Source organism: Phodopus roborovskii, unplaced genomic scaffold, assembly GCF_943737965.1.
Source record: "Phodopus roborovskii unplaced genomic scaffold, PHOROB, whole genome shotgun sequence".
In the NCBI taxonomy this organism is placed as follows: Eukaryota; Metazoa; Chordata; class Mammalia; order Rodentia; family Cricetidae; genus Phodopus; species Phodopus roborovskii.
The window spans coordinates 11,653,838-11,679,606 of NW_026126482.1; the positions used below are offsets into that span (position 1 = coordinate 11,653,838).

The 25,769-nt window shown below is 49.1% G+C and overlaps 2 protein-coding genes across 2 annotated transcripts in view; one reads left to right on the plus strand and one right to left on the minus strand.

Annotated features, from left to right (window-relative positions):
• Shc3 (SHC adaptor protein 3) overlaps positions 1-10,960 on the plus strand; it is a 144,272-nt gene extending 133,312 nt beyond the window's left edge. The window contains exons 12-13 of the mRNA XM_051194291.1: positions 3,667-3,829; positions 10,209-10,960. Of these exons, the coding sequence (XP_051050248.1) occupies positions 3,667-3,795 (129 nt within the window). The 3' untranslated portion in view covers positions 3,796-3,829; positions 10,209-10,960. The remainder of the gene's footprint in view (positions 1-3,666; positions 3,830-10,208) is intronic.
• Positions 10,961-12,623: 1,663 nt separating this feature from the next.
• Positions 12,624-24,005, minus strand: S1pr3 (sphingosine-1-phosphate receptor 3). The gene is made up of 2 exons (XM_051194292.1): positions 23,741-24,005; positions 12,624-16,109 (listed from the first exon to the last, which is right to left on the minus strand). Exon 2 carries the CDS (start codon positions 15,964-15,966, stop codon positions 14,836-14,838), a length of 1,131 nt encoding a protein of 376 aa, XP_051050249.1. The 5' UTR covers positions 15,967-16,109; positions 23,741-24,005; the 3' UTR covers positions 12,624-14,835.
• Between the last annotated feature and the right edge of the window lie 1,764 nt (positions 24,006-25,769).

The window sequence follows — 25,769 nt, forward strand, 5'->3', positions numbered from 1 at the left end:
TCTATAGACAGTGCGTCTCATTTCTTCAGATACTTGTGAATGAGTGGGGGGTTGGAGCTATGTGTTCCATGTCTAGTGCCCAGCTGTCATTTCTCTTGGTACTAGGATGAAAGGGACACTAGATCTAGAAGGAATGGGCTGAAGGTCAGTAGAGGCCTCCGTGTTGACCAGAGAATGTTCTGAGGTTCTGGGTTGAGTTTGTTCCCTCGGCGGCAACAATTCCCATCACACTGGGAAAGTCTGTGCATATTTGCTGTTATGAGGCCCAGCCCAGAAATGGCCTCTGTACTCATCTATCTGTCACTGGGACATGCCACCAAGCCAGAATGAAAGCTGTGAGAAGGCCATGGTTGCCTGGAATTCTGTACCCCTACCATGTGTCCCAGGCCAGCACAGTGTGGGGCACCTTCTTCCCAGCTTCTGACCTCTGCAGACGCTGCCAGGTGCTTGGTCACCATAGGCAAGTTCCTGCCTGGGTACTCCTCTCCTGTGGAGGCCTAGTTCTGACTAGACTGGGTGTCATCCTTGCTGGGGGTGGAAAGGACTGGTCCCTCTGCTTGACACAATGGCCTAAGGCTTTAGCTCAGTTTTCTGGGTGATAGCTCCCACTGGGACTATGCGTACAGAAATACAGAAATGAAGGCGCCAGCTACTGTGGTTGTGTAAGTCACCTTTGGCCCTGGACTAGTATGACTTCCCTGTCAATGAAGGTCCAATATGGGAAGGACTGTTTAGCAATCCTTCTTTGGGAGAAATGTGGAGCTGCTGGCATGCTATGGGCCTGTCTGTCTCTGCTTCTTTCTGGGATGTACATTGTGGCATCCTTGTTAGAGTTCTGAGTGACAGTGTTGCTGTCTTTCCAGGCACCACATTGAAGGAACCTCCCCCTAGAAAATTTTTTTTGAGGCAGTATTTCTATGTATGGCATTGGAGCCTGTCCTAGAACTAGATCTGTAGACCAGTCTGGCCTTGAACTCACAGAGATCCACCTGCCTCTCCAGAGTTTGAGATGCCCAGCTCCCCCCCCCACCCCCTAGAAAATTTCCAGTTCTCTAACAGTGTGAACTTCTGGCCACAAGGGGGCAATAAAGGCACAAGTTCTACCTCATGGATTCTGGAGGTGCCTCACCTGGAAGCATTTTCAGACAGGCTGGCATCCTGCCTTAACTCTTGCCTAAGAGAGCCTGGCTACAGGGAGAGGCCAATTCCTCCTCTCCAGGAGGACTCTGAGCTTGCGGAGTTTCACAGAGGTAGAGGCACAGTTGCGTTCCCTGTGTGTGGATCCGATACTGTCTTTGATGACAGAGTGTGGTGGGAGACAGCTTGGGGAACACTGTGGGTAATGGTCTTGTCTTCACCACTGCTCCCAAAACCATTGAAGGTTTCTACTGCCACTGGTCAGATGGCACTCCAACCCCAGAGGCCTCACAGACACAGGGCACCTTCTAAGGTCTGCTGGGCTCCCACAGATAGGGTAAGGCCTGCAGCAGGGTTTTGTGGGAAACAGAGTGAAGACAGTTATCTTCTTGGGATGAGAGACTGGTATTGTCTTCAACCACAGACCCTCTGAGACAACATTTCAAGGTGGAACTATCTGTGACAGGATCTCCTATGGCTAGCTGTGACTTCAGGAAAAACTGTCTACACTGAGTGCATAGGATCTTCTTGCCATTATCCCCAGATAGCAGGAGAGCAACTGTGTCCATGGCATTATACATGTCAGGGAGAACAGCAGGTTTCATAGAAAAGGGAAGCTAAAACAGGGTTCCCCTTTGTTAGGAGAGAGGGCATTGGTCCAGAGGCGGCAGGTTGTGGTCCTGAAGGGAGAGAGAACTTCCAAAGCCCCTAAGGGAGCTGCATCAAAAGACAAGCTATCACAAACAGCATGAAGGAGTCCTGAAGGAAGGGCCCTTCAATTCCCAAGGACAATGGGGGTTTCTGAGTCTCATAGGATTTCAGTGTGGTGCACAGCGGTAAGCTCCTTACCATGACCTAGCCTGGCCTGGTCTATGTGCCAGGCATGAAAGGGCAAGAAAGCTCTAGATAAAAATGAAGCTATAAGTCAAGGTTGTCCTTGGTCCAGAGACTGGGGACTGGACTTTCTCACAGCTATAAGTGGAAGGTAGGAAAATGAATTCCAGTGAGAGCTGCAAGGTCACAGTTTTATCACTTTCTGTCCCAGAAAGACTGTTTGGGGGTGGGGCAGCCTCTGGCCTGTATCTCAACAGGAGATCTGGGGATAGTTTTGAGTCTATGGTAGGATGTGTGTATACTATGCAAGTGGTAAACCATTTTATATATAAAGGACTTGACCTGCCCTGGATTTTGATATCTGTGGCTGTCTTAGAGTGTCTATTGCTGTGAAGAGACACCATGACCACAGCAACTCTTATGAAGGAAAACGTTTAATTGGAACTGACTTGCAGTTTCAGAGGTTTAGTCTGTTATCACCATGGTGGGAAACATGGCGGCAGCAGGCAGACAAGGTGCTGGAGAGGGAGCTGAGAGTTCTATGTCTTGATCCACAGGCAGCAGGAAGTAAATGAGACACATTTCCTCCAGCAATGCCACACCTACTCCAAAAGGCCACACCTAATAGTGCCACTGCCTATGAGTCTATGAGGCCAATTACATTCAAATTACCACAGTAGTGGATCTTGGGACCAATTTTCTTTGGATACCAAAAGAACATATCTATCTACCTATCATCTATTTATCTATTACCCACGTATCATCAATCTATTATCTATCAATCATCTATTTATCATCTATCTATTACCTATCTATCATCTATCTATTAGCTATCTACCAATTATATATATACACATACATATATACATACATAAACACCTTGAAATAGATGATCATTACCAGTACCTTCTTGACTTTTGGCACGTTGGCTCAGTCACATTGAAACTTCCTTCCATTCTTTCAGAAGGGAAGGCCTATGAATCAGAAACTCCTTTAGTCATACATAATTGAAGGTAGTAGAGTATCTTCTTTCTCCTAATGCTTGCCTCTCTAAGGTTTCATCATGGCTGCCCCTGACCTTGAGCCATTCTCCTAATATCCCCTTCTGAAGGCTTCCTCTGTGAACTTGCCATTATTTTCTTTTATTTGATGCTGTAGTTGTCTACATTTTATGCCCCCTTATATCATCTTCTAAGAGTTTCACGATTTTCTGTTTAATACATTTGAGCTAACATTTGAACAGATATAAGGTCTTTATTTTTTTCTCACATGGATGCCTTTCCTAGCCTATATTTTATTGTATTTTCTTGTCTTCATTAGCTGGGATTTCCTTTGTGTTGTTCCAGTGAGGCGAAGGAGAGGAGGAATGAGATAGGCAGTGTCTACAGGGCAGTGGATTGAAATATTCAAAGATTGTCTCAGAGGGACAGACGGGTGAAGCACACTAAACTAACGAGCTGCTATCGGTGACCAGCTGATGTCAGTGACGGCTGGTGTAGGTGAACAGCTGATATCGGTGACCAGGGTCTGTACAGAAATCATCTCTGAAGTGTGGCGAGCCCTCCGGTCCAGGAAGCCTGCTCCCCCCTTTACCTTCCTGGGCAGGGTCAGATGGTCCACGTAGCTCTACCACAAAGAGTCCTTTCTTTTCTTCATGCAACAGCCATTCAACCTTGCCTTATTTCATCCTCACAGATCCGGACGAAGGACAGGGTCTTTGACAGCATCAGTCACCTCATCAACTACCATCTTGAGAGCAGCCTGCCCATCGTCTCTGCCGGGAGTGAGCTTTGCCTCCAGCAACCAGTGGAGAGGAAACACTGAGCTGGTCCAGCAACCTCTCCATGCCTTGTGCCAGGTCAGGAGGACCTGGGCTCCAGTGCTCTCAGCCTATGGGAACCGGGGCAGCTGCCTTTGGGCTCATCACCTTCTTCAAACCCCTGGGAGGTTTCCTTCACGTTCAAATTCTTAAACACATTCTACACATCTCAGATGCATATTAGAGGTGTATATACCCACACATCCTGTACAAATGGCCCCTATATTTATATTTTTTAAGACTAAGAAAGATGTGAGACTAATGCTCTATGCTGTATGTTTTTAGTGAGAGGCAAATTTGACTGTAGCTGTTTAGGCAAAAAAAAAAAAAAAAAAAAAAAAAAAGTTAATTCAGCTGACCTACTGGGAAATTTTGCTAGGAAGGTGTAACCTGTAGTTCTAAATAATAAGCACAATATGAGGTGAATGCAGGTGAGCTGGCAGCTCCAGGACAAACAGACTCATGATAGACTACAGCAGCATGCTGCCCAAACATCTGCCCCTGCCCCTAGGGCTCCATGTGATTGCTGGCTCTGGGCTGCAGCTCTACTCACAGACAGAGGTGCCTCCTCTGACTGCAGTTTGCTGGGTGCTGCCTTCTGTGACCCTAGATATGTGCCATGTGAGTGGGTTTCCTGTCACATGATGACCCACTGAAGCCCCACTGCAAAGCAGATGGTACTTTGTCTCTTTTGGGGGGGGGTCATGTTTTGGGTCATGTTTGACCCATATTGTTTGGGTCATGGGGACCTATTATCTTTGACTCCCAGGTGTGTGTGTGTGTGTGTGTGTGTGTGTGTGTGTGTGTGTGTGTGTGTATTGGGGGGTATTCATTTGAGGACAAATAAGACTTCAGATCTCTGATTGACAAATATTTTTGTTTTCATCAGCATAGTGATGGGGATGAGTGTCTGTGAAGGCAGGCTATGGAAAATGTTCCTAGTCTGTGTGTTCTGTGTGTCCTTCATGCATATAGACACACTGGCATGACTGACTGAATGACTTCAGACATGCAGAATACACTGGTTGTTCATCACAGGCTGTGCATAGAAGGTGCTGGTGAAGTGGCCTCCCACCTACCTCTTGTATTCAGTAGAACAAAAAGCACGTGTAAGAGCCTTGCAAGACAGGTACCAACTTCTGCCCAGCATTGAGCCTTGGAGACACACCAACTGGCTGTTCCTCCCGAGTCCATGTGTGCTCGGCACTGTGCTCCAAAGTCTTTGGAACCATCTGGAGTGAGGGATGATGAGCTCAGTAGCCCAAGTGAAAAGGGACCATGCCCATGGCCCCCTGTCTTGACCCTCTTCCTACTATTCCAGAAGCTGTTGGTTCATTATGGGCGATTTCATGTTCCAAAGTTGGCTGTGTCTGTGATGTAAGAACATTTAGGTTATGATCACTCTGTGACTTAACAAACACAGGCAGTTGATGCATTTGTTGGTTGGTGCCTTCTCTTAGGACAACAACCTGGGTCCTGGTCCCCATGAGACCCTCCCCATGTGTGTGATTGGAAGCATAGGACTCTGTACACTTCAGTGTTGGATGGTCAGAAATTGGATGTTTTAAAAGGGTTGTGTGTGTGTGTGTGTGTGTGTGTGTGTGTGTGTGTGTGTGTGCATACAGAGAAAGAGAGTGAGAAAGAGAGGGGGAAATCTGGTGGTTAAGAACATTGGTTACTCTTGTAGAGAACTCAAGTTCAATTCTCAGCACCCACATGGTTGCTCTTAATTGTCTGTAGCTCAAGTCCCATGGTAGCTATTCTCTTCTGGACTCCATAGGCACCAAGTAAGCACACAATGCACATACATACTTGCAAGCAAAACTGCCCATACATATAAAAGCAAATTAATATTTTTAAAGGCATAGTTAAGGGGAAAAATACATTAGGCAAATCAGGGTTCTGCACGGCTCTAAGGCCTTTTGCTGTACTGTGGTCAGTTAGGTGCTCACTGGTGAATCCAGGTGGGCAAGATCCCAGGCTCTGTACATAAAGGCCTCTTTTCAGTTTTTGCCCTTGAGGGCCCACTGAATCCAAGTTGGCAGTAGAATGTTCTAGAATTAGAATTCCGGGGAACTTAGCCTTAACAGACACTGTCTTACTACTTCCTGGTGTTGGTGACAGACACTACAAAACGAAGCCCTGGAGTTGAGCAGATACATTGGTAGCCCCTGGCTCAGGCTTTTGCCCTGTGACCACATACATGGGCTTTGGGGTGTTCCTAAGAGTCACCCTGCATTCTGTCCCTCAGAAGACTATGCCTTGTGCACACACGTATAGGTTCTTCTGTGTGCTCTTGTGTGTGTGTGTGTGAATGTATACTACATAAAAATGTATATAATTACCTCCCCCCCCCATTCTCAAATGTTTTCCAAGGCTAAAATGCCTATATTCAAGTCACCAGTAAAATGATCCAGACTGTGGGCACCTCAGCATTTGCTCAGAAGTCACAGTTGTCTTCTCTGAAGTCAGTGTTGAGTTTGAGGGTGGTGGGATTTATAGGACTTGATTTAGAAAATTTAAAGTCTTGGGGCCAATGTTTTTCTTTCCATTTTTAACTCTAAATGTAGAATTTTGACCTCAGATTACAGGACTGGAAAGTCTTTCAGACTCAAGGCAGATTGTAGAGGTTGTTACATGGCAGTCATGTTCTGACCTGTGTTTCCTGTAAAGCAAGTCAAAGGTTTACCATTTCCTTCTACAGTGTGTATGCGATGAGACATTCCCTCACAGATCGCTTACACACACACACACACACACACACACACACACACACACACACACACACGGAAACCCTTGGTCAGCTGATAGCAGAACCATTCTACTCAGTCAGTGTTTTCTGTGCACAGCTGTGGGCTAGTCTGTGCTTTGAGGCTTGAAGGTAAACCCAAAAGAGCCTCCTCCTTGAGCCTGAGTCCCCTTTCCCTCGGTCTCTGCCCACAACTGCCTAGGTAGGGCAGGGTTACAGGCTACAGGGCAGCAGCCCCAGCACTATATGGTACACTGAGGCCTTTGACTCCCAGGCACAGTGGCTGAGTCTCTGCCAGGCATGAGCACGGGAGGTTTGCCTGGATCCTGTGCTCCTTCTTATGGGCACTACACACCACCCAGAATCCTGTGCTCCTTATTGTGGGCACTCTGCCTCACAACCCAGCACTCTGCATCTATTAGTGGTGCATGATGGGGCTCAACAGTCTTAAAGGCCCCATCTGCTCTTGCACAGTGGCCCAGAAGCCTCTGCCTAGTCCCTCCTTCCCTTGCCCTCCTGGGAGAGTTAGCTGGGCTTTTACATAGCCTCTCCATGCTGGTGAGGTTGGGCCCCCCAGGGGACTGCTCATCATGGTCTAGCTTGGCTCTGATTCTTATCCCTCCACCATAAGGTGGGCAGCCTGCTAAGGAGACATTCAAGTATCTCAGTCTTCAATCTACACTTATGTTACCATGGTGTCCTTTTGGTATTTAAAGGACCAAGAGCTGGGTGCCTGCTCAGCCTTGATGAGCCACTTTCTATTACAGGCTATCTCAAACGGTGGGCAGATGGATTGATGCCAAATAGGTCACATGGGGCAGCTGTGTGTGGGGGTTCTCTCTTGGCAACAGAGGCAGTTGTAAGTGAAGGCTGTGTTAAACGATGGACCAAGGGAAAAGCCTAGGTTGGAAGGGAAGAAAGGACAAGGGAGAATGAATCCCCCAAAGCCCACAGGGTTCATGTCACAGTTGCCATGTGTCCAGGCTCCATGTCAATCTGGGTGTCCTGAAAATGCCCCCTTTTCCAGAGGGAAGCCTTTCCCATGGCAGCATCAGATCCCCAGGAGGCTTCCTTGTGGGAGTGGCCATGTTAGAACCAGGACCACATCTTCTTCTTGTTGGACTGATTTGAGAGAAACCCAACTTCCCCAAGATAGTGATGGAGCAGTGACCACCTCGGCAAAGCTCAGCCTCAGTACAACTAGAAGAGCATAGCTCAACCACAGAGCTAGAACAGCGTGGTTTTGGCTACCAGATGGGTCTTCTGAGACATGGCTTGTGCCACACCCTGGGACTTTCCTCAAAGAGTGGTGTGGGTTGATAAATATGTGACATGCATGGAAGGTGACTTCCTGGGACTTTTCATTCACAAAGCATATTTCTCTTCTCCCCCATAGGCCAAAGATGGCATGCCATCTATAAACAACTTCTGTGGATGGTGACAGCCAGATTTTAAGTAGGAGGAGGATAGAAGAAAGATTGCAAAAGAGATCATGTGCCCAGACAAATCTGTGTGATGCTAGTTCTTATGAAACTTTTGAAGTGTTTCCCAAGAAAGACAGTGTAGATAAACCCCACTCCTGGAACATATTACAAACCTAGAACTCATGGCTTTGTCTGGGATAATGGGCAGGTGCTTCCAAGACAGACAGTTCACCTGTCTTGGAGGGACCCTTTTTTTTCAGACGAAGAAACTGAGCAAGGCAGTGGATGGCAATGATCAGTAGCTAGATCTAGGCAAGGATACAGGACTTAATGAGGGCCTTCTGAGACTCAGACGTGTAACCCACTCTATGGAAGCAACAAGCAGCCCATTTGCCCTCATATTTCACATTTTGAACACACGGAGGACTGAGCTATTCACATGAGAGAGACAGGACTTGTGTTTGGTTACTTAGTTGGTGTTTTCACGAAGGGGCATCATCTGGGTACATACATCTTATTTTGGAAATGATCCCAGGAGCCAGGTAGGAAGTGGCTGATGGAGAATGATTGCATTGTGGAACATGTTTCCAACAAAAGTACATCTACCTGTTGCTGAGTCTTGGGAGCAGAACTGAGTATCCCTGAGGTAGCTAGTGGAGGAGGCAAGGAAGGGGCTCCCCCAGAACCAGCATGGGTGGAAGGCTCTCTCCAGTGATTTCTGCCCCGCCCTGTGCATACCCATGCACCCTCTGCAAGCTGGGGCATTCTGGGGCAGGGCTGGTGTTTCTAATAAACAGTCTCAGAGCAGAAGGCAGACATTGAGGCATCGGGCTGCTTAGCCCACGCTAAGATTTCAGGGCTCTGTCCCTTCAGCTCCCAGCTCAGGGGGCCTAGAGCGAGGACAGCATGCTTGCACTTTCAGCATGGGGATAAGCCGGTGCCAGGGGCTTTGACATTGACTGGTGAGAGTCTCCAGCCCTTCCATGACTCTTACTGGTGGTCCCTACTCCTCTACCCCACCCCACCTTTTATGAAGCATTTTTCACACACTTCACATCATAGATCCCAGGTCCATGCTGTGAATTTAAAAATGGAGAATTAATAAGTACTTATAACTCCCTGCAACTGTGGCTGGCAGATAAAATGCCATCTGCCAGACAAGATTTATTTATAATGGGGTTTATACATATTTATAAGTTTGCAAGCAACAAATGCACAGTTTTAAAACTGGCACATTTTATAGCAGCCAGAAAAAAAAAAAAACTTGCAACTTTATACCAAGTTTTTCGAGTGTGAACCGCATGTGTGTATTATATACACACACACACAAACTTTCCTTGCTTCAGATGGAGTGTGCTCCTCAGCATGTGTGGGCCCACACACAGATCAACTCTCTGCTGGGTATTTTGAGTCTCTGGGGTTTTCTGATACCAACAACTGTAAATCAAAATGGCGTCGAGAGCTTGGGGATTAAAAGGCTCTCATCAGCAGACCCAGGGAACAGGGTTCTGGGTGCTATGGGCCGTGAGACCATGGCACAAAAAGGGAAGAAATGGGCTACAAGGAAAGTGAGGGAGGAGTGTCTTGTCTCTGTGGGTCACAGCAGAGGGGATAGCAAGCCAGATCTAGTGATGCATGTTTGCAACTACAGCACTTGGGCGGTAGAGGCTGGAGCCTCCGTAGTTCAGGGCCAGCCAGGGCTATTGAGGCTGCGTCTCAACAACTAAACAGAAGGGTGGGGAGCAGTCAGCAGAAGATAAGGACAAGCAGATAAAACAACCGCGGACCCACGTCTTTTCTGGCTCCCGCACTGTTCAGGCACAGCCTGACTTGGCTCGCCAGCCTTCCTGGCCCTGGAGGGACTCTTGGGACAAAGGAGGCCTAGGTGGATCTACCCCTGCCTATAATTTAACCCCACTCCTAACACACACGGGGAAGTGTGAGAGTGTTGGAGCGTGGAAGCCTTTCAGCGCTGGTGTGCCCACATCCAGTTATATAAGACCCAAGAGTCACGACTGAGCTGGGGGGGGGGGGGTCTGAAGACTTTGCACAGTAGGTGGCGCTGTGGAGCCGAGAGGCAGCAAAGGGCACAAAAGTTGAAGATGCAACCAAACCTGCATGGGAACTAACTGCTGATGACAGCAGGATGCTGAGGGCTGTGGAGAGCCTGCTTTTCCTCTTGCTCAGATGCCCTGGGTAAGTGAATCTGAGACTCCCCCAAACACACTAATGATTCTTGTCTTAGGGCGAGAGAGAAGCCACAGGACACGAACAGCTTTGTATACCCACCGTGCATGGAGGACCATCCTGTGGGGTGAACCTTCCAAGGTACCAGTTCACACTGTACCCACGGCACTTCCCCACAACCAAAGCCACTGACACTGGAGACAAGCGACAGCTCACAAGGCAGGGATGAATGGACTAACCAGGCTTGGGCGATGAGTTTCTTTTCTTCTTCTTTTTCTCCTTTTAACACTATGTGTGAGTTGCCAATTGACTGTTGTTCTCTGTTCAACTGACTCTCAGCTCTAACTTGTTTTAGAGTATTGTGAAATTATGTGAGTTCCTTTGTGTTCAGAATTAAACATCTGGTGTTTAAGGACCCCGGATTAGGAGACAGCTCAGCATAAATGTACTGTGTAACAAGGTATTTGTTTTTCAAAAGCATTTGGATGGCCATACATACTGAGATATGAATATTTGGAATTTTTTTTTTGTTTCTGTTAACTTTTGTGAGACACAGACAATAACTGTAACAGCAGTCTGTCTGGGCTTATGGCCAACCCATACCTTTCTACTTTGATACCGGCATGGAATTGGCTTCCTGAGTCACCTGTGAGGAGCAGAAATATAAAACCAATTTCAAGTTTTCTAATATTTTTCTATGATAAAACTTATGTGATTTGTGAACATTTGGAGATCCCAAGATACAACAGGCAAAGGTTATTGGCTTGGGCTGCCTTACCCCCAGGGACTCCATCTTGCTCTTTTGGGGAGTGGTGTCTATGCCCTTCATCATGGGCCTGACACACCGCACCCAAGCTTCTGGGATGACCGAATGGAGGCAGTATATAGCATCGCCTCCCCATAGCCCAGGTATGGCAGGTGGCAGGCCATCTACTCCAGACAATGCTGCTCTTCTTGTTATTATTAGGTACTGGGACATGTGCCTTCATCATCTAGACAGCCATCCATGCATTTCTGACTCCATAGCAGCCCCTCTGAATCTCTACTTAGACACTAAAACATTTGGATGATGAGGTTTGCACTTGTCCATACAGTTTCCAAAGCATGGAACCAGCAATGTAATTAGACATTTTCTAAAAATGCACCTTGTTACATTTCTGTGAATGGCTCTTTCCCAACACAGAATAATCATGGCTCAAAGATTGAGACAAGCAACCATTTCTAACTAGTTAATTGTTTCAGTGACTATAGTTGTAAGTCTGTTGGCAATAAAGGCTATTGTGAAAAGTGTCACTTGTTTGCGTGTTGGAGCTTACCTTTGTATGGTGCCATGGTGCATGCGTAGGCATCGGAGGGCAACTCATGGGAGTCAGGTCTTTCTTTCTATCATGTGGTTCCTGGGGGATCTAACTCAGACCCTCAAGTTTGGAGGCAAGCACCGTTGCCCACTGACTCAACTCACCAGCCCTGCATCTTTTATGCCTCACAGAAAACAGGAGGATAGATTGAAAGTTTCCTTTTCCTCAGAAGAAAACATGGTGATTTGGCAGAAACACAAGATTCACACCAACTCTGTGATCTGGAACACAGATGGCTGTGGGCGGGTCAGAGGTGAGAGACAGGGGAAAGTCTGCACTGGGGACTTCAAACTACAAGTTATAGCAACTGCAGTCTCCAGAACGTCACACCAAACATGGATCCCCCTTGAGCAGGATGCAAGTTAGGGGCTAATGAGTAACAACTTGTAAGACAGAGAGCCACATCCATGGGCTGGCGCTGACCTGGTTCCCCATCTCTGATGCCCTCTGCTTGGACAATGTTTTTATTTTTTATTTTATAATTTCTTCCCTAAAAGGGAGCTACTACCATTCTTCAAAACACGGGACCTAGGCTGGAAATGGCTCCATGGAGATGCCCTGTACCTATGTAAAAGACATACTCGGCAGGTAGTGTCTATAACCCCAGCAGGGAGGGAGACAGATTGCAAGGGCTGGCTGGCCAGTCAGTCTAGCCAACAGGCAGCTCAGGTTAAGTGTCTCAAAAAAAAATAAGGTGGAGAGCCATAGAGTGAGATCCAACAGCAATCCCTGGCCTCTACTCCCGCATGCACAATAACACACATGTGCACATACAACACACACATACATACATACATACATACACACACACACACACACACACACACACACACACACACCACCACCACCACCACCACCACTACCACCACCACCAACAGGAAAACATGATCTTCCCAGACTGGTATCAGCAGCATCCAGTACACTAAAGCTTCATTCTAGCATCATCTATGACATGGGGCTGAAGAATAATGGGACATAGTAATTGGGTTTCTAAATGTGATCTATTCCTGAAATGCTGTGCAACCAGGTACCAAGGGAGAGGCAAGACCACTCCATTATGCCCCTGAGTGTCTACTGAAAAGCAATAAGACAGTCTACCACACAGACCCCGAGAATGGGTTTCATATGAAATCTTTTAGTTTTATTTATTATTAATAAACATAAACTGTAAGTAGTAAAGGTTGCTCACAGCCCTGGGTGGGTCCCAAGTTCCCTGGTGTCAGGACACTTGTTTCTGACCATCAGGGTGAGGGCTTGGACACAGGTAATGTCTAAATGCTACACAGGTGGCTAGCTAGGAAAGCAATGCACACCAGCATCACAGGTGATCGATCAGTTTTGGGTACATCAAGTGAGTGCAATTAGATTTTAGTGTATTTTTAACTTCAGTTGCTTCAAAGTCTGTCATGCTACAAATGTTGTTGCCTCCTAGTGGAAACAGGGGGCATGGCTCCCTGCAAGGGCTGCAGAAGGAAAACAGACATAGGAGAATATCACAAGGCAGGGTCATGCGACATGTGTTATTGATATTAGTGACCCAGGTCCGTGGCTTCAAAGCATCCCAGCTATGAAAGAGCATGTCCTCAAGCCCTTTGGTTTCCACCTCAACTTTCCTACACGCTGGTCTGTTGCTTTTCTTCTTTGCTTGTTGTTTGCTGTTTGGTTTGTTTTCCTTAACCCAGCACCTTCATGCTTTCCCAGAAATGCCTTGGGTTTTGTCAGTGCTGTGTGACAAGAAAATAAGGTATTTTTTCAGTGATGTATAGAGGAGAGCAGCGTGACACCCACCAGAACATCTTGGCCAAACTCAATATCCACCAGGAGTGACTTGAACGAAACTCTTTAGCCAATCAGTCCATGGTTACCTAGGAACCACACAAAAAAATCCCTAAGCAAGAGCAAATGCCATCAGGCAACCAAGAGTAAAATCAGCTTTTAAAAGGTCCCTGGTGTGTAAAGGCTGTCCTTTCAGGGTTCACAAGGCAATGGTCTCTAATGTTGATCAACTTATGGGGACCTCTGACACGAGGTTCCGCCAGTGAGAGTCCTTTTGAAGGCTTCTCTGGGATCATGGGTGCTGGCCAGCCCCGCCCTCAGACACATCCACTTTCCATCTGCGTGTCATGTGGTGGTTGGAGTCCTTGGGGAGTGGTGGTTCTGAGGTGCCTTCTGAGCACTGCCTTTACAAGGTGGATGAAGGAATGCAGGTCCAAGTGATGGGAGCGTCTATCGTTACAGAATGGTGATGGTTCTCCGAAGAATGCACAAAGACCACATCACACCTCCTAGCCTGGCGGAGTCCTCTCACTGAATGGCCCTGGTCAGGACCCATGTTGAAGGAGTTGAGAAACTTTGCTGACAGCTCTAGCTCCTTGCCAGTGACAGCAAAGGGGGCGCTTGGCATCTAGCTTTTCTATGCAGAATTGAACTCAGCATCACACAGCCGAAGGACTGTCTTGTAAACCTCACTGCTGGAAATCCAGTCCCTTGCAAAGGAGAACCAGGGTGGAAAGCACCTCTTCCTCATGGGCTCCTTCTTTAGTGGTCTACCAGGAGTCTGAGATATCCTGGCTGGCTTTTCTGTCATTTTTCAGAAATGCCCCCAAATTATCACATAATTTGGCTTTCAGTTGTGTTTAAGCTTATGCATGGGACACGAGAGAGGGACACAGGACTGTGAGGGTAAGAGGAACACCTCTGAGCTTCTCTTGGGGAAAGGGTTTTAAGAATACTGAGCTTTAGTAACGTTTCATCACTGTAGCTAGAACGCCAGTGCCAGAGGACTGGGGAGGGCACAGCACCTCAGCACGTGCTGACCTTGAACCTGGCACATCAGTGGAGGCAGGTTTGGAGAAACAGTTACATGACGGACGTGTGGAGGACTGACACTTCAGGCGGGCTCCATCTGGGAAAACCTGGTGTACACATCCTATGCAACACAGACATAGACAAACACATACATGAGCACCCATGAAAATATGAATCTACGAAAAATAAATGTAGTGTGAAAATAACAAGACATCATCCCAAGATGCACTGTGCATAGCACATTGCCACCTGCCCTCTCTCTGGACCAGGGAGAGCGGCATCCAAAGGCAGTAGATGATGTCAGCAGCTTGGTACATTCAGAAGGATGGAGCCTGCAACAGATAAGGCACGTCCATGTCCAGGCTGACATGCACGGATGATTCCTCAGGTCCTCTCCTCAGGAGATGCCCACACTGTGGCCACGACAAGCAGACCTCCAAAGTCAAGGTCTCTAAGAGCCCACACGGAAGTAATGCATGCAGTAAATACGTTTGACTGCAGAGTTGGCCTTGAGGATGGTCACTTGCAAAGGACCCCATTCTGAAGCGGTCTGTTTCTGTCCGTGATGCAGGAAGTGATGGCCATGTGGGGCGTGTCTCCCTTGACCTTTGGAGAATGGCTGCTGTTGTTACTGGAGCTTGATTTACTTCTGCTAGGGTCAAGAGTAGGCTGCATGGGCGAAGCCTGGGTCCCCTTGCCCCTGACTAGACAGCTACACACCAGCCGGAAGAAGGCACGGCGCATCTCTTTGCTGGCCAGAGTGTAGATGACAGGATTCATGGCAGAGTTGAGGACAGCCAGCATGATGAACCACTGACTCTTGAACAGGATGGAGCACTCCTTCACCCTGCAGGCCACATCAATGAGGAAGAGGATGAAAAGAGGGGACCAGCAGGCGATGAACACACTCACCACGATCACTACAGTGCGTAGCAGAGCCATGGACCTCTCCGAGTTGTGGTTGGCCACCCTTCGGCTGCTGGACTTGACCAGGAAGTAGATGCGGGCGTACAGAATGACTATGGTCACTAGAATGGCTGTGAAGATGCTGATGAGGAAGGCAATATACTTCTTGGAGTAGAGAGGCAAGATGGTAGAACAATCGGGAAAGTTCTCCAGGCAGTTCCAGCCCAGGATGGGCAGGGCGCCCAGCGAGAAGGCAATCAGCCAGCACATGCCAATCAGAAGGAACACCCGGTGTTTCTTGTTGGCATCATAGGGCCTCATCTTGATCATGGTCAGGTGCCGCTCAATGGCAATAGCTAGTAAGCTGCAAGTGGACGCACCGAGGGCCACGAACATACTGCCCTCCCTTAGGAACCACACTGTGGGAGACAGGCTGAACGTTTTCCTGCCGGACATCAGGATGTTGACCTTGTAGGCTATGCCGGACAGCAGGTCGCACAGAGCCAAGTTGCCAATGAAAAAGTACATGCGGTTGTGAAATTTGTTGTTTTTCCAGATGGCAATCAAAACCATCAGGTTCTCCAAGACGATGAAGCTACAGGTGACCAAGAAGAGGATGGTGGTGATAGGGGGACCATCATCAGGGGGGTCCTGCCTGCCTTTCAGCTTCCCCACGTAATCGTAATGTTTCCGGAGAGTATCATTTCCTAAGATGGGATGGTGGGCCTGCGCATGCGTTGCCATGACTTCCTAAAGACAGATGGTCACCCCAACAGTCCACCAGAGGGCGCTCCAGGAACGTTCATTTCAGGGGACAATTGGGATGGTGGTGGTGGGTTCCGGGAGGCGTGCAAACCTGGATCCAGCAAAAGTGTAGAGAATAGGATCTGCAAGGAGACGAAAGAAAAAGGAACCTTGGGTCAAGTAATCACCGTGAACCGACCGTCAGTGTGGAAAACGCTCATGCATTTGAAGGGCTGGTGTGCAGGGAGGGTCGGAAGGCGGCCGTATGTGTAAGATAGAGACCAGGGAAAGTGGTTAGGGGCCTGCAGTTGCCAGAGAGGAAACCTCAGTGTGCGAATCTGAAAATCAGGAAACTAAGGCAGAAGAAAGAAGCCAGCGAGCTTCTACTTGGAAACCTCCAGGCACCAGGAAATACTGAGTTAGTTCTCGCCCACCACGTGGGAGCTGGTAAACCACTATTCCCAGCTGCGGAGGGAATCAGACTTTTCTCAGGATGAGAAAAAGGGAGAGGAGGAGGGAGAGAGGAAGGAAAGACAGAGGGAGAGGATGAGAGGGAGAGAAGGAGAGGTGGAGAAAATCAGCACACAGAAGGGGGGAATGGCGTCTGAGGAGTTCTGAGTCCTCCCTGGTGAGTTTTGGAGTGACACCATGCTTCCTTGGACCAATTCCCTTGAAGTCTGGATGGGCCTTTGGCCCACCTGGCAGACAGCCTCACAGCCTGACCGCACAGGCAGGGCAGGAAGAACAGCCTGAGGCTGAGCAAGAACCCTGAGACCACTGCACCGAGCAGAGCCTAGGGAGGAAGGACTGGGAATCATCCTGGAACCAGCTGCCAACCGAGGTTAGGGAAGAAGGGGAAAGGGAGGGGAATGACATGAACTTTGAGTGTGGCTTGAAATGCAGAGGTCCAGGCAGGGAGTAGTAATTAGCATATTCACGATGCCTGATGCAGGCAGCTCTATTCTGCAAGTCCCTTTCTGCTCTCAATCACAGGGGTGGTAGTGTTAGTGGTTGTTCTTATGGTGGTGGTACTTGTGGTGGTGGTGGTGGTGGTAATGGTTCTTCCTCTCCTCCTCCTTTTTTGATAGAGGGTATCATGTAACCTAGCCTGACCTAGAAGTGATGATCTTGAACTCTGACCCCCTGCCTCTACTTCCAAAGGGCTGAGATTACAAGCAGGAGCCACCATACTTGGTTTTATGCAGTGCTGGAGTTGAACTCAGAGTCTCTTGACTACTAACTGAACACTCACCCCACCCTCCAGCCTACCCCTCCAGATTTTTATTTAAACATTGTCTGTCACATTCTACTTATCTTATGGCTTCTTCTAGGGTCAGGGCAGCCCCTATGACCTTTCCTCAAGGCTGCCATCACTTTAAGAACATTGCAAGCTCTCATTTGAAGACTAGAAATTATAAGCAGTGACAGTTTTCTGGGATGCAACCACATACCTGACAAAAGCAACTTAGGGGGAAAGGGCTTGTTTGGCTCACAGTTCAAGGGTGCAGTCCACCGCGGTCACACTGCATCCATAGACAGGAAGCAGAGAGAGATGCATGCTGGTGTTCAGCTGGCATTTCTCGCCCCCACCCCCCTCTGTTTTGTTTTTTGCTTTGCTCAGTTCAGGGCCCTGTCCCATGGAATGGTGCTGCCCACACATTTCCATTAACCTGATCTAGAAAGTAGACGTGCCCAGAAGTTTGTTTCCATGCTGATTGCAAATGCCATCGAGTTGATAGTCAAGATTAGACACCAAAGAAGGAAATGTCATTGTCATGACCAGTATCCAGCCTCATGTCCTGTGGGGGCTGTCCCCTGTCACAGTTCCTCAAGATGCTATGCTCCGTACCCATCATGTGACTAACTGTGCCATCCACAAGGTCACCATGCCCAGGCTTGTCTCAAAATGTCCCTGGGCTACCTGCTCTGCCATTAGGGGTTTCTGTGTCTGAAGGCCTGGATCACAGTACAAGTGGAAACTGATATTCAGCTCCAGGTTTCTCTTTCTAGAGGAGATGAGTAAACTCAGGTTAACCTTGGTGTGTACATGGGTACACATGTGTGGAAGCCAGGGCTTAATCTGGGGTGTTGTCCTCAGATGCTGCCTACCTTGGATGTTTGTTTGATTGTTGGTTATGAGACAAGGTCCCTCACTGGCCTGGGCCTTGCCTAGTAGGCTTGACTGGCTGGCCAGAAGCCACAAGAATCCTCCTGGCTCTGTCTCCCCAGCACTGGGATTACAAGCGTGCACCACCACCACACCTGCTTTTTCACTTGAGTTTGGGGGATTGAACTCAGGTCCCACTTGGTCAACTGAGCCATCTCCCTAGCCCTAGCGATGTTCTTCTATTGACTCGGCTTGTCTCCTGTGCCTAGCTTTCCCAGCCTCACACACACCTCATCTCTCCCTGGACAGTTTGGGTTTTTGCCTCAAGTGTGAGCAGAGGGGAAGAGAGGCGATCTGGACTCCCTGTAGAAGGAACAGAAGGGGAAGAGACACAGGGATCTCAGCAAGAGCACACAGAAGGTTGAGCAGAGTGAAAGAAAAACAAAGCAAGCACCTAGCAATTAAATAACCACAATAAAAACGAGAGTAGACATGCCAGGACTTGTGAAGGCTAAAGGCTAGAAGGCTAGCCCACTTTGCCACTAAAGCTTGGATGATGGTTCCCTTAATTAAAATGCATCTCTCAAGAGCTGAGATTTTATAGCACATCTTTTGTTACATATGATTCTCTGCATTTGCAATTTGAAGCTCCCTGTCTCTTTGGGACCTAAACATATATTTCCTCTGGTTATCACATAGCAGGCCACATCCTGGGAGCTAAGTCCTGAACAAAACACCGGCTGACTTTGGATACATCTTGGTATCACTGTGTGTGGTCAGAAGCAGATCCCGGAAGTTCTTTCCTCTGTTCCCAAGGGCTGCCATCCGCAGACTTCCAGTTTGCTGAGCCTTGGGTATCGTGAGCTCTTTGTAGGGCTAGGCATGATGTCTCAGTACTGTCAATAAGTGATCACAGAATGCCCCAGGAAGCCAGTCTAACCCACACCACACAGACAACCAAAGCACCCTGACACCAGCACTCAGATCTTCAGCAGGACCACCGGGGGGGGGGGTCTCTGCTGGCCACCACCATCACCCAGTGTGACCACTGTCTGGGTTTCCCAGCCCAAGTGAATTTATTCCATTTCTTCCAGCATATAAATGAACACACGGGATACCCCGCATCGGGCATGTTTCCTTCCCCTGAATGCTCATGCGAACCAGGTCTCTGTACGCAGTCAACTCCTTGCTCACAATCCATTGTGTGTCTGCACATCACCCTCTACTGGGTCTGACTTACAGACGAGGGCAGGTTCCCCTCGGCCAAGTGTTGTTTCTCACACAATCTTTTGGTGAATACATGTCTCCATCTTTGCCTGCCACCCTTGGGTTCTAAGGGGCACACTGGTATAAAGGGTGGGACGTAACTGTTACCGGGAAGTCCTGGTCTCTCCCACGAATAGCTGTCCAGCTCGGACTAGCTCAGCCTGTGAAACGGGTCAAGGTGCTGGCTCCCATTGAAGGAAAGGTAGACGCAGCAGGCAGTCTTGCATTGCACTTGGGGAAGCAATGACCCTGTAAACTGAACTGCTAATTCATTCCCATTGGAAGGAAAGGAAGCTCCTGGGCTGGGGAAATGATGCAGAGCACTTTGTGCAAGGGCTGAGAGCCTGAGTCTGTATCCCCAGGTGGCATGTAAAGCCAGGCAAGATGGTGCACTTCTGAAATCCCAGCACTCCTGCACGAGGTGGGAGACCCCAGGAGAGGGGAAGAATAGCCAGATTTGCCAGCAGATGGGCTAGCCAGGTATACATAACGGTGAACAAGAGACAAGCGAGACCTTGTCTCAAACCAGGAGGGAGGCCAGGACTGACACCCGAAGTTGTCCTCTGACCCCCCCACACACATGCTGGCATGCATGAGCCCGCGCACATGCACACACACACAGAGAGGGTTTTTTTCTTTCTTAAGAAATCTGATGTTGAGGTTGTGGTCATACACTAACGAGTTTGTGTGTCTTCTAAAATGTGAGTCATACTCTGCAGATAGGGAGGTCCCTCCGCAGCACTGGTCTCTCAGCTCACATCCCTCTGCAGCCCCTTCCCTGCTTGTGTTCACCAGCATACTCCCAGGGTTTGCATGGCAAGCACGCTGACACCCCTGCACCCCTGCAGGCTCCTCACCTCCCCCCTGTGCTGACCCCTCTGATCTGATGGGGACAGGACTGGAGTCCCCAGGCACTCTGTGTTTAACGGGAGGGGAGCCACTGTTCACATCTGCACCAGTCACCTGAGCCTTCCCACTTTGGCCTCACGACGCTGGGGTCACACAGCTGTCCTTGAAGCACTCTGACACCAAACATATTTTCTTTTTGCCGAGAAGGAAGGAGACACCTTGACCAAATGGCTCCATAGTGTGTGACCCCACATGAGACCCCGCCAATATTAGGTATGCCCAACCCCCCCATCCAAAAGCAGCATCCCCTGGGGGAAGCAGGCCTGGGAGAGGGGTCCGATGGATTCCAGATGTGCCTTCTGCACTAGCGGCTCACTTTCTCCATATGTCAGCTTAAAAAGTAAACAAACTGTAAAAAGAAGAAAAAGCAGGGGGAAATATCTCTGCTGTCTCATGTTTCTTCCCCTTCTCTCTTTTACTCCTTTCTCCCTCCTCCTTCTCTCTTTCTCAGAGAAAAAGAAATCTCCCTTGGTGAGGGGAAGGACTCCATGTTTGCAGGGACATGTCCTCTCCGAGACATCAATGACCTCATCCCCTAAACTGAGTCAAAGCGTCCACTGTTTGACAGCGAGCAATGTTTCTTAGAAAGCCGGAGTTTGCTTTGTTTTCTTTCTCATTTAAAAGAATGGAGAGATGAAATAACCAGCCGAGCAGTTCATGGCTCCCAGTCCTGGAAAGTTCCTCTGCTAATGGACCGCCTCACTCTGGTATTCTGCCTTGGCCTCACTCTGCCTCCAGACACAGTCTCAGACAAAATGAGGGGTTCACTCACACAGCTCCACATATCAGGCTCATCAGTGAAGTGCCCTGAGAGGTAAAGGTCACAGATGAAGGCGCACGTGTGTGTGTGTGTGTGTGTGTGTGTGTGTGTGTGTTCTTCCTTCAAGCACACATACAAGTCCCCCTGCCAGGTGGGGCTTTCCAGGGCCTGTTGTCTGCCATACATGTCCTCATTAGCAAACAAGATGATGTTACAGATCCAGATGTGGCCCAAGAAACCCCAGATATGGAGGTCATGTCCCAAGAATGTTGGGTGCCCTGGGAACATCCTGAGGCAACAGACTCATCTGTAAGAAGGCACCCGATTATGGTGCAAGGTCTGCATTTTCTTTCCCTCCTTTGCCTGCCAATCAGTCTTATCAAATTCTCCCTACTGTGCTTGTTCTTGGTAAGGACAGGGGACCAGCTTGCTGCCAAGCTTCCAGAAAATGAATGTAGATATGTAGATATCTTCCATCAAAAAGTTAAAGACATGCACAATCAAGAGGTATCCTGCCCAGGAAGTCCATCCTGGTCTCTCCATGTCACATCTAGTCCCCAAGATGGCATGTGACTTCTGAATGGACATGGGGAAACTGAGGTTGGGAGGGATCCTGTGGTCTTGGTGGCAGAGCTTGGCTAGGCTGAATGCCAGGCATCTGTTCCAGCCCATCCCTTCAGGGTTAAGCTTTTTATGAGTCAGTCACTTGTCATAGGTCCCTTAACTAGGAGGTGCTAAGAGACTCTGAAGGTCTTTACAGCCTAATTGCTTGAAGCTACTGGGCAGCAGTCTGGAAGCTTTGGAGGAATGTTTAGATAACTCTGAAGACAGGAGAATGGAAGGAACATTTAAAGCCAAGGAGCACAGTCCATCTGTTGAACACCCCTTCCAAGTGCTGTGGAAAATTTTCTACATTTCTATAACATGAATCCAAAATTGATGAACACAAATCGTGAAGGTAGCCACGATGATAAGATCCAGGGACCCCAGCACCACATCCCAGCTAACACAAACAGTTTGTTTAAGAATGGCTTTCAGCTTTTGGTAGAAAAGGGAATTCAATGGCCACAAGGGAACCCCAACATTGTCAAAATTGTGACACACTCAAAAGTTTGATTGTTCTTGTAACAACAAAAAAAATATGTTCATAAACTGGGCATCAATGAAGAGATCTGTGGGACAAAGTCTCATGATTTCCAGAAAGAGGAGCAGTCCTGATTCCTGGGAAGCGGGTCATCAGGCCAGAACATAGAGCTCCACAGGAAGTGAGAGTTCCTATATCCAAATATGGTAGAGAACCAGGAGGGTCACGTATGTAAACGAAAATCATAAATGACATTGGAAAGATGCTAAGTGGCTGTGACACCATTCTTCCCATGGAGGGTCCCTAAGGTGTGCTCTGCAGGTGGGCTCTCTGGCATGTGTGGAGGCAGAGAGACACTGACCGGATGTGAGCATCTGCAGATGGGAAGACCCAAAGTGGGATTCTATGACAACGTAACTCACCCCAAACTGAGCTCTGCACCCCTTAAAAAGCTTACAGATATAGATGATACCTCCATAACTCCTCAAACAGCACACAAATACACTCACACACATGCATTCATGCACATACACATATACATACAGACATTCACACAGGCATACTCACGTTCACATACACACACTTTCACACACACACTCACACACATACACACACTTTCACATACACTCATGCACACACACGTGTGTGCGCAGACACACAGACCATCACCACCACCCTCACCGCCACCTCACAAAACAGCCCTGACCACAGCCACACTTGCCCGCCATTTCCCTGCCCCATGTAACCCTCCACTCCACTTTCTAGGAATTGCAACTTTCACCTGCGAAGGAAGGAACTTTGAATAGATAAGTTTTGTAGGTGGTGATATGCAATAGCGGAGACTTTAGATTTTAGAATGGTAACTGATTCTGGAGGTCTCAGAGCACCGGCTGGGAACAGCGGTGCAAGGTAGAAGACACTTCCATTCAGGATGATGTTACTGTTCAAACAAAGCATTCCCTTAAAACAGCTGACAAGATACTCCTCTTACTCCAAAATATAAGGGATATGGCATCAGGAGTGTCCAGTGCCAGAGATACAGGGACACAGAGATCAGGCACCGGTTAATAGCCACCTTCCCTCTAGTCTATCTCAGTTAAGAACAGACATACCAATTTCCCTCGAGAGCCTCATTATCGCCTTGCAGGCAGGCACCTTTCGATTCCAGCTCCAGGGCCTGACACTCCTAATTGCCTAGTTTGAGAAGTGCTAAGAAAACTGGAATTTTGTAGCTGATAAAACTTAAAAGAACGACACCCCCACCCCCACCCTGGAGGGAAAAACCACAGCCATCCCCTATACCCGGGTTTTCTTCTCACGAGGACGTCTGACTTCTGAATTAGCCCCACGTAAAGCGAGGGAACTTGGAAAGCCAGCTCACTACACCCAGGGTTTACATTTTAAAAGCCCTGGTTGTAATTTAAAAGAATCCCATACCTCTCCACAAGCCTTGGGAGGTGGCTAGGTCACTGGAGTGAATGGCCTGGAGAAGAGGAGGGGGTGGCTCGATGCGAGGCATTCGCGAGCTCAGGTCACTGTCGTGCCCTGACTTGGTTGTAATTTTATCCAAAAAGTGGTCCGGGTGGACCCAGAGCCGCTCAGCCCGAGACTCGGGTTTGCACAATCCCGGCCCGATCCCGTAGCTCACCTGGGTTTGCAAGGCGCAACTGGGCTGGCTGCATCCTGCGGTGTCCTTGCTAAGACTCCAGTCTAGGGGCTCCGGAGGTCGCGGCTCCTGGCCTTAGGCTTTCCTCCCGGGTCGTCCAACCACCTCACTCAGCAACCGGACCTTGTCGCTTTCCCCTGAACTCGCTCACCCAGACTCTGCCCCAGAGGATCTGATAGCAAACTTTCTCAACGGCCCTCCGGGGCGGGGCCCAGAGTCACCCCGCCTCCTGCTGCCCCTAACCCAAGCTTGCCGGCCGGTCCCCTGCTCCATTCCGGTCCCCAGCCATGTCTCCGCCTCAGGCCACGTCCCAGCCCAGCCTCTCTACCAGTCTGCTGCGCCCATGCTGTCAGGACCCACTGCTGGAGCTCTTCATGCTTTTGGACTCCCCTTGCTCCTATTCCTCCGCCCCCCATTTCCCCCCTCCCCCCCGCCAAAGAATCTGACCCCAGGGTCCTGCGTCTATCCTGCAAATTCTCTGTGCTCAGGGACCCAGCAGCTGCAGACACTGAAATGGATGCGGAGCTGTACTTAGGTAGCCTTGCCTAGGTGGCCAGGAGGATTGGGGCGGATCCATATTAATACTGTCTCTCCCTTCAAGATGACTAGAGTTAAGCATACTATCTTTAACTTCATTACACTGATAGGGACCAGTTCAGTCTTGAGTTGATGAGCTAAGCCTTCTGCCCCTTTGGCTCTCCCACCTCACCCAGTCCCTCTACCAGCTGCAAGGAGGGACCGCCCTCCTTCCCCCTGCCCAGCTACTTGTATTTGTGCCCCGGCCCCTGTGTCTTGCCCATCATAGCTCTTATTTGTCACACCCCAGAGTACTCCTGTGCTCTGGGCAAGTCTCACCAGCCATGGGGGGAGGCTGGGGGGGGGATGAGAATGTTTGGGAGGGAACTTCTCAGTGGTCAGTTACAAAGGAAATGCAAAGGACCTCCAGACCAGCCTGTGGAGGGGAGAGAGGAGAGAAAGCCCAGCATGGCTACATTCCCGAGCAGGCAGGGTCCAGGCCCCTGTTACCTTCTCTTTCTTGTCTACAGAAGTTGAATTTGGAGCAGGAAGCTGCTTACTTGGGCTTCATCTGACATGTGAAGGCAGAACTTGGCTGGCCTTGGCCTTCTCTGTTGCCTGGCAAGAAACACAAGCCCTCAGGGTCATGAGCCCAGCCTGGGCTGCTCAGTGGCAGCCAGCATGATTCCCCTGAGCTCTGGGTCTACTTGCCCAGCCTTCCAAATTTGCTTAGTGTCTGGGGTACAGCTGGAGAAGCCATTTCTCTCCCCCAGCGCAATGGGAATGAGTGGGTCTCAGTGTGTTTGACACCTACAATAGCCCATTAAAGAAGGAAGAGGCAGGGGCAGCTGAAGATGCGGCTGTCGCTCTTTGTACAGCCACTTACTGTGACCAGGGCAAGGGCACAGTATCTTGGCCACTGTGTCAAGCCCTACAAAAAGCCCTGTCCTTTTCGTATTGCCATGGCTGGTAGAGGTGTTTTTACAACATCTGCATCTCCATTCCCCAGGAAAGTGGTATTTGTTCCTAATAAAATGGGGTGACCCTGTGTTCCTGTGACCGTTCCTCCAGGACCAGCCTCAGGAATCAGTCTTCACCTGCTAACAACAGGCTTCCCTGAGGGTGATTTCACCCACAGCGTCCCTGAGGTGTCCCTGAAACCTGTATGCCTGCCTCCCTGCCTCCCTGCCTCCCTGCCTCCCTGCCTCCCTGCCTCCCTGCCTCCCTGCCTCCCTGCCTCCCTGCCTTCCTTTTCCTTTTTGGCTTTTCGAGACAGGGTTTCTCTGTGGTTTTGGAGCCTGTCCTGGAACTCACTCTGTAGACCAGTCTGGCCTTGAACTCACAGAGATCCACCTGCCTCTGCCTCTCAACTGCCAGGATTAAAGGCGTGCACCATCAACACCTGGCTTGAAACCTGTGTAAATTTCCCTCAAAGAGTCTCAGCCAGAAGCAGCTATCTTCCCAATCCAGGCCCAATGGAATCCCTACCCCACCT

Bases quoted from the DNA above. Each gene is read 5' to 3' on its own strand.
- S1pr3 (XM_051194292.1), bottom strand. From the start codon at position 15,966: ATGGCAACGCATGCGCAGGCCCACCATCCCATCTTAGGAAATGATACT.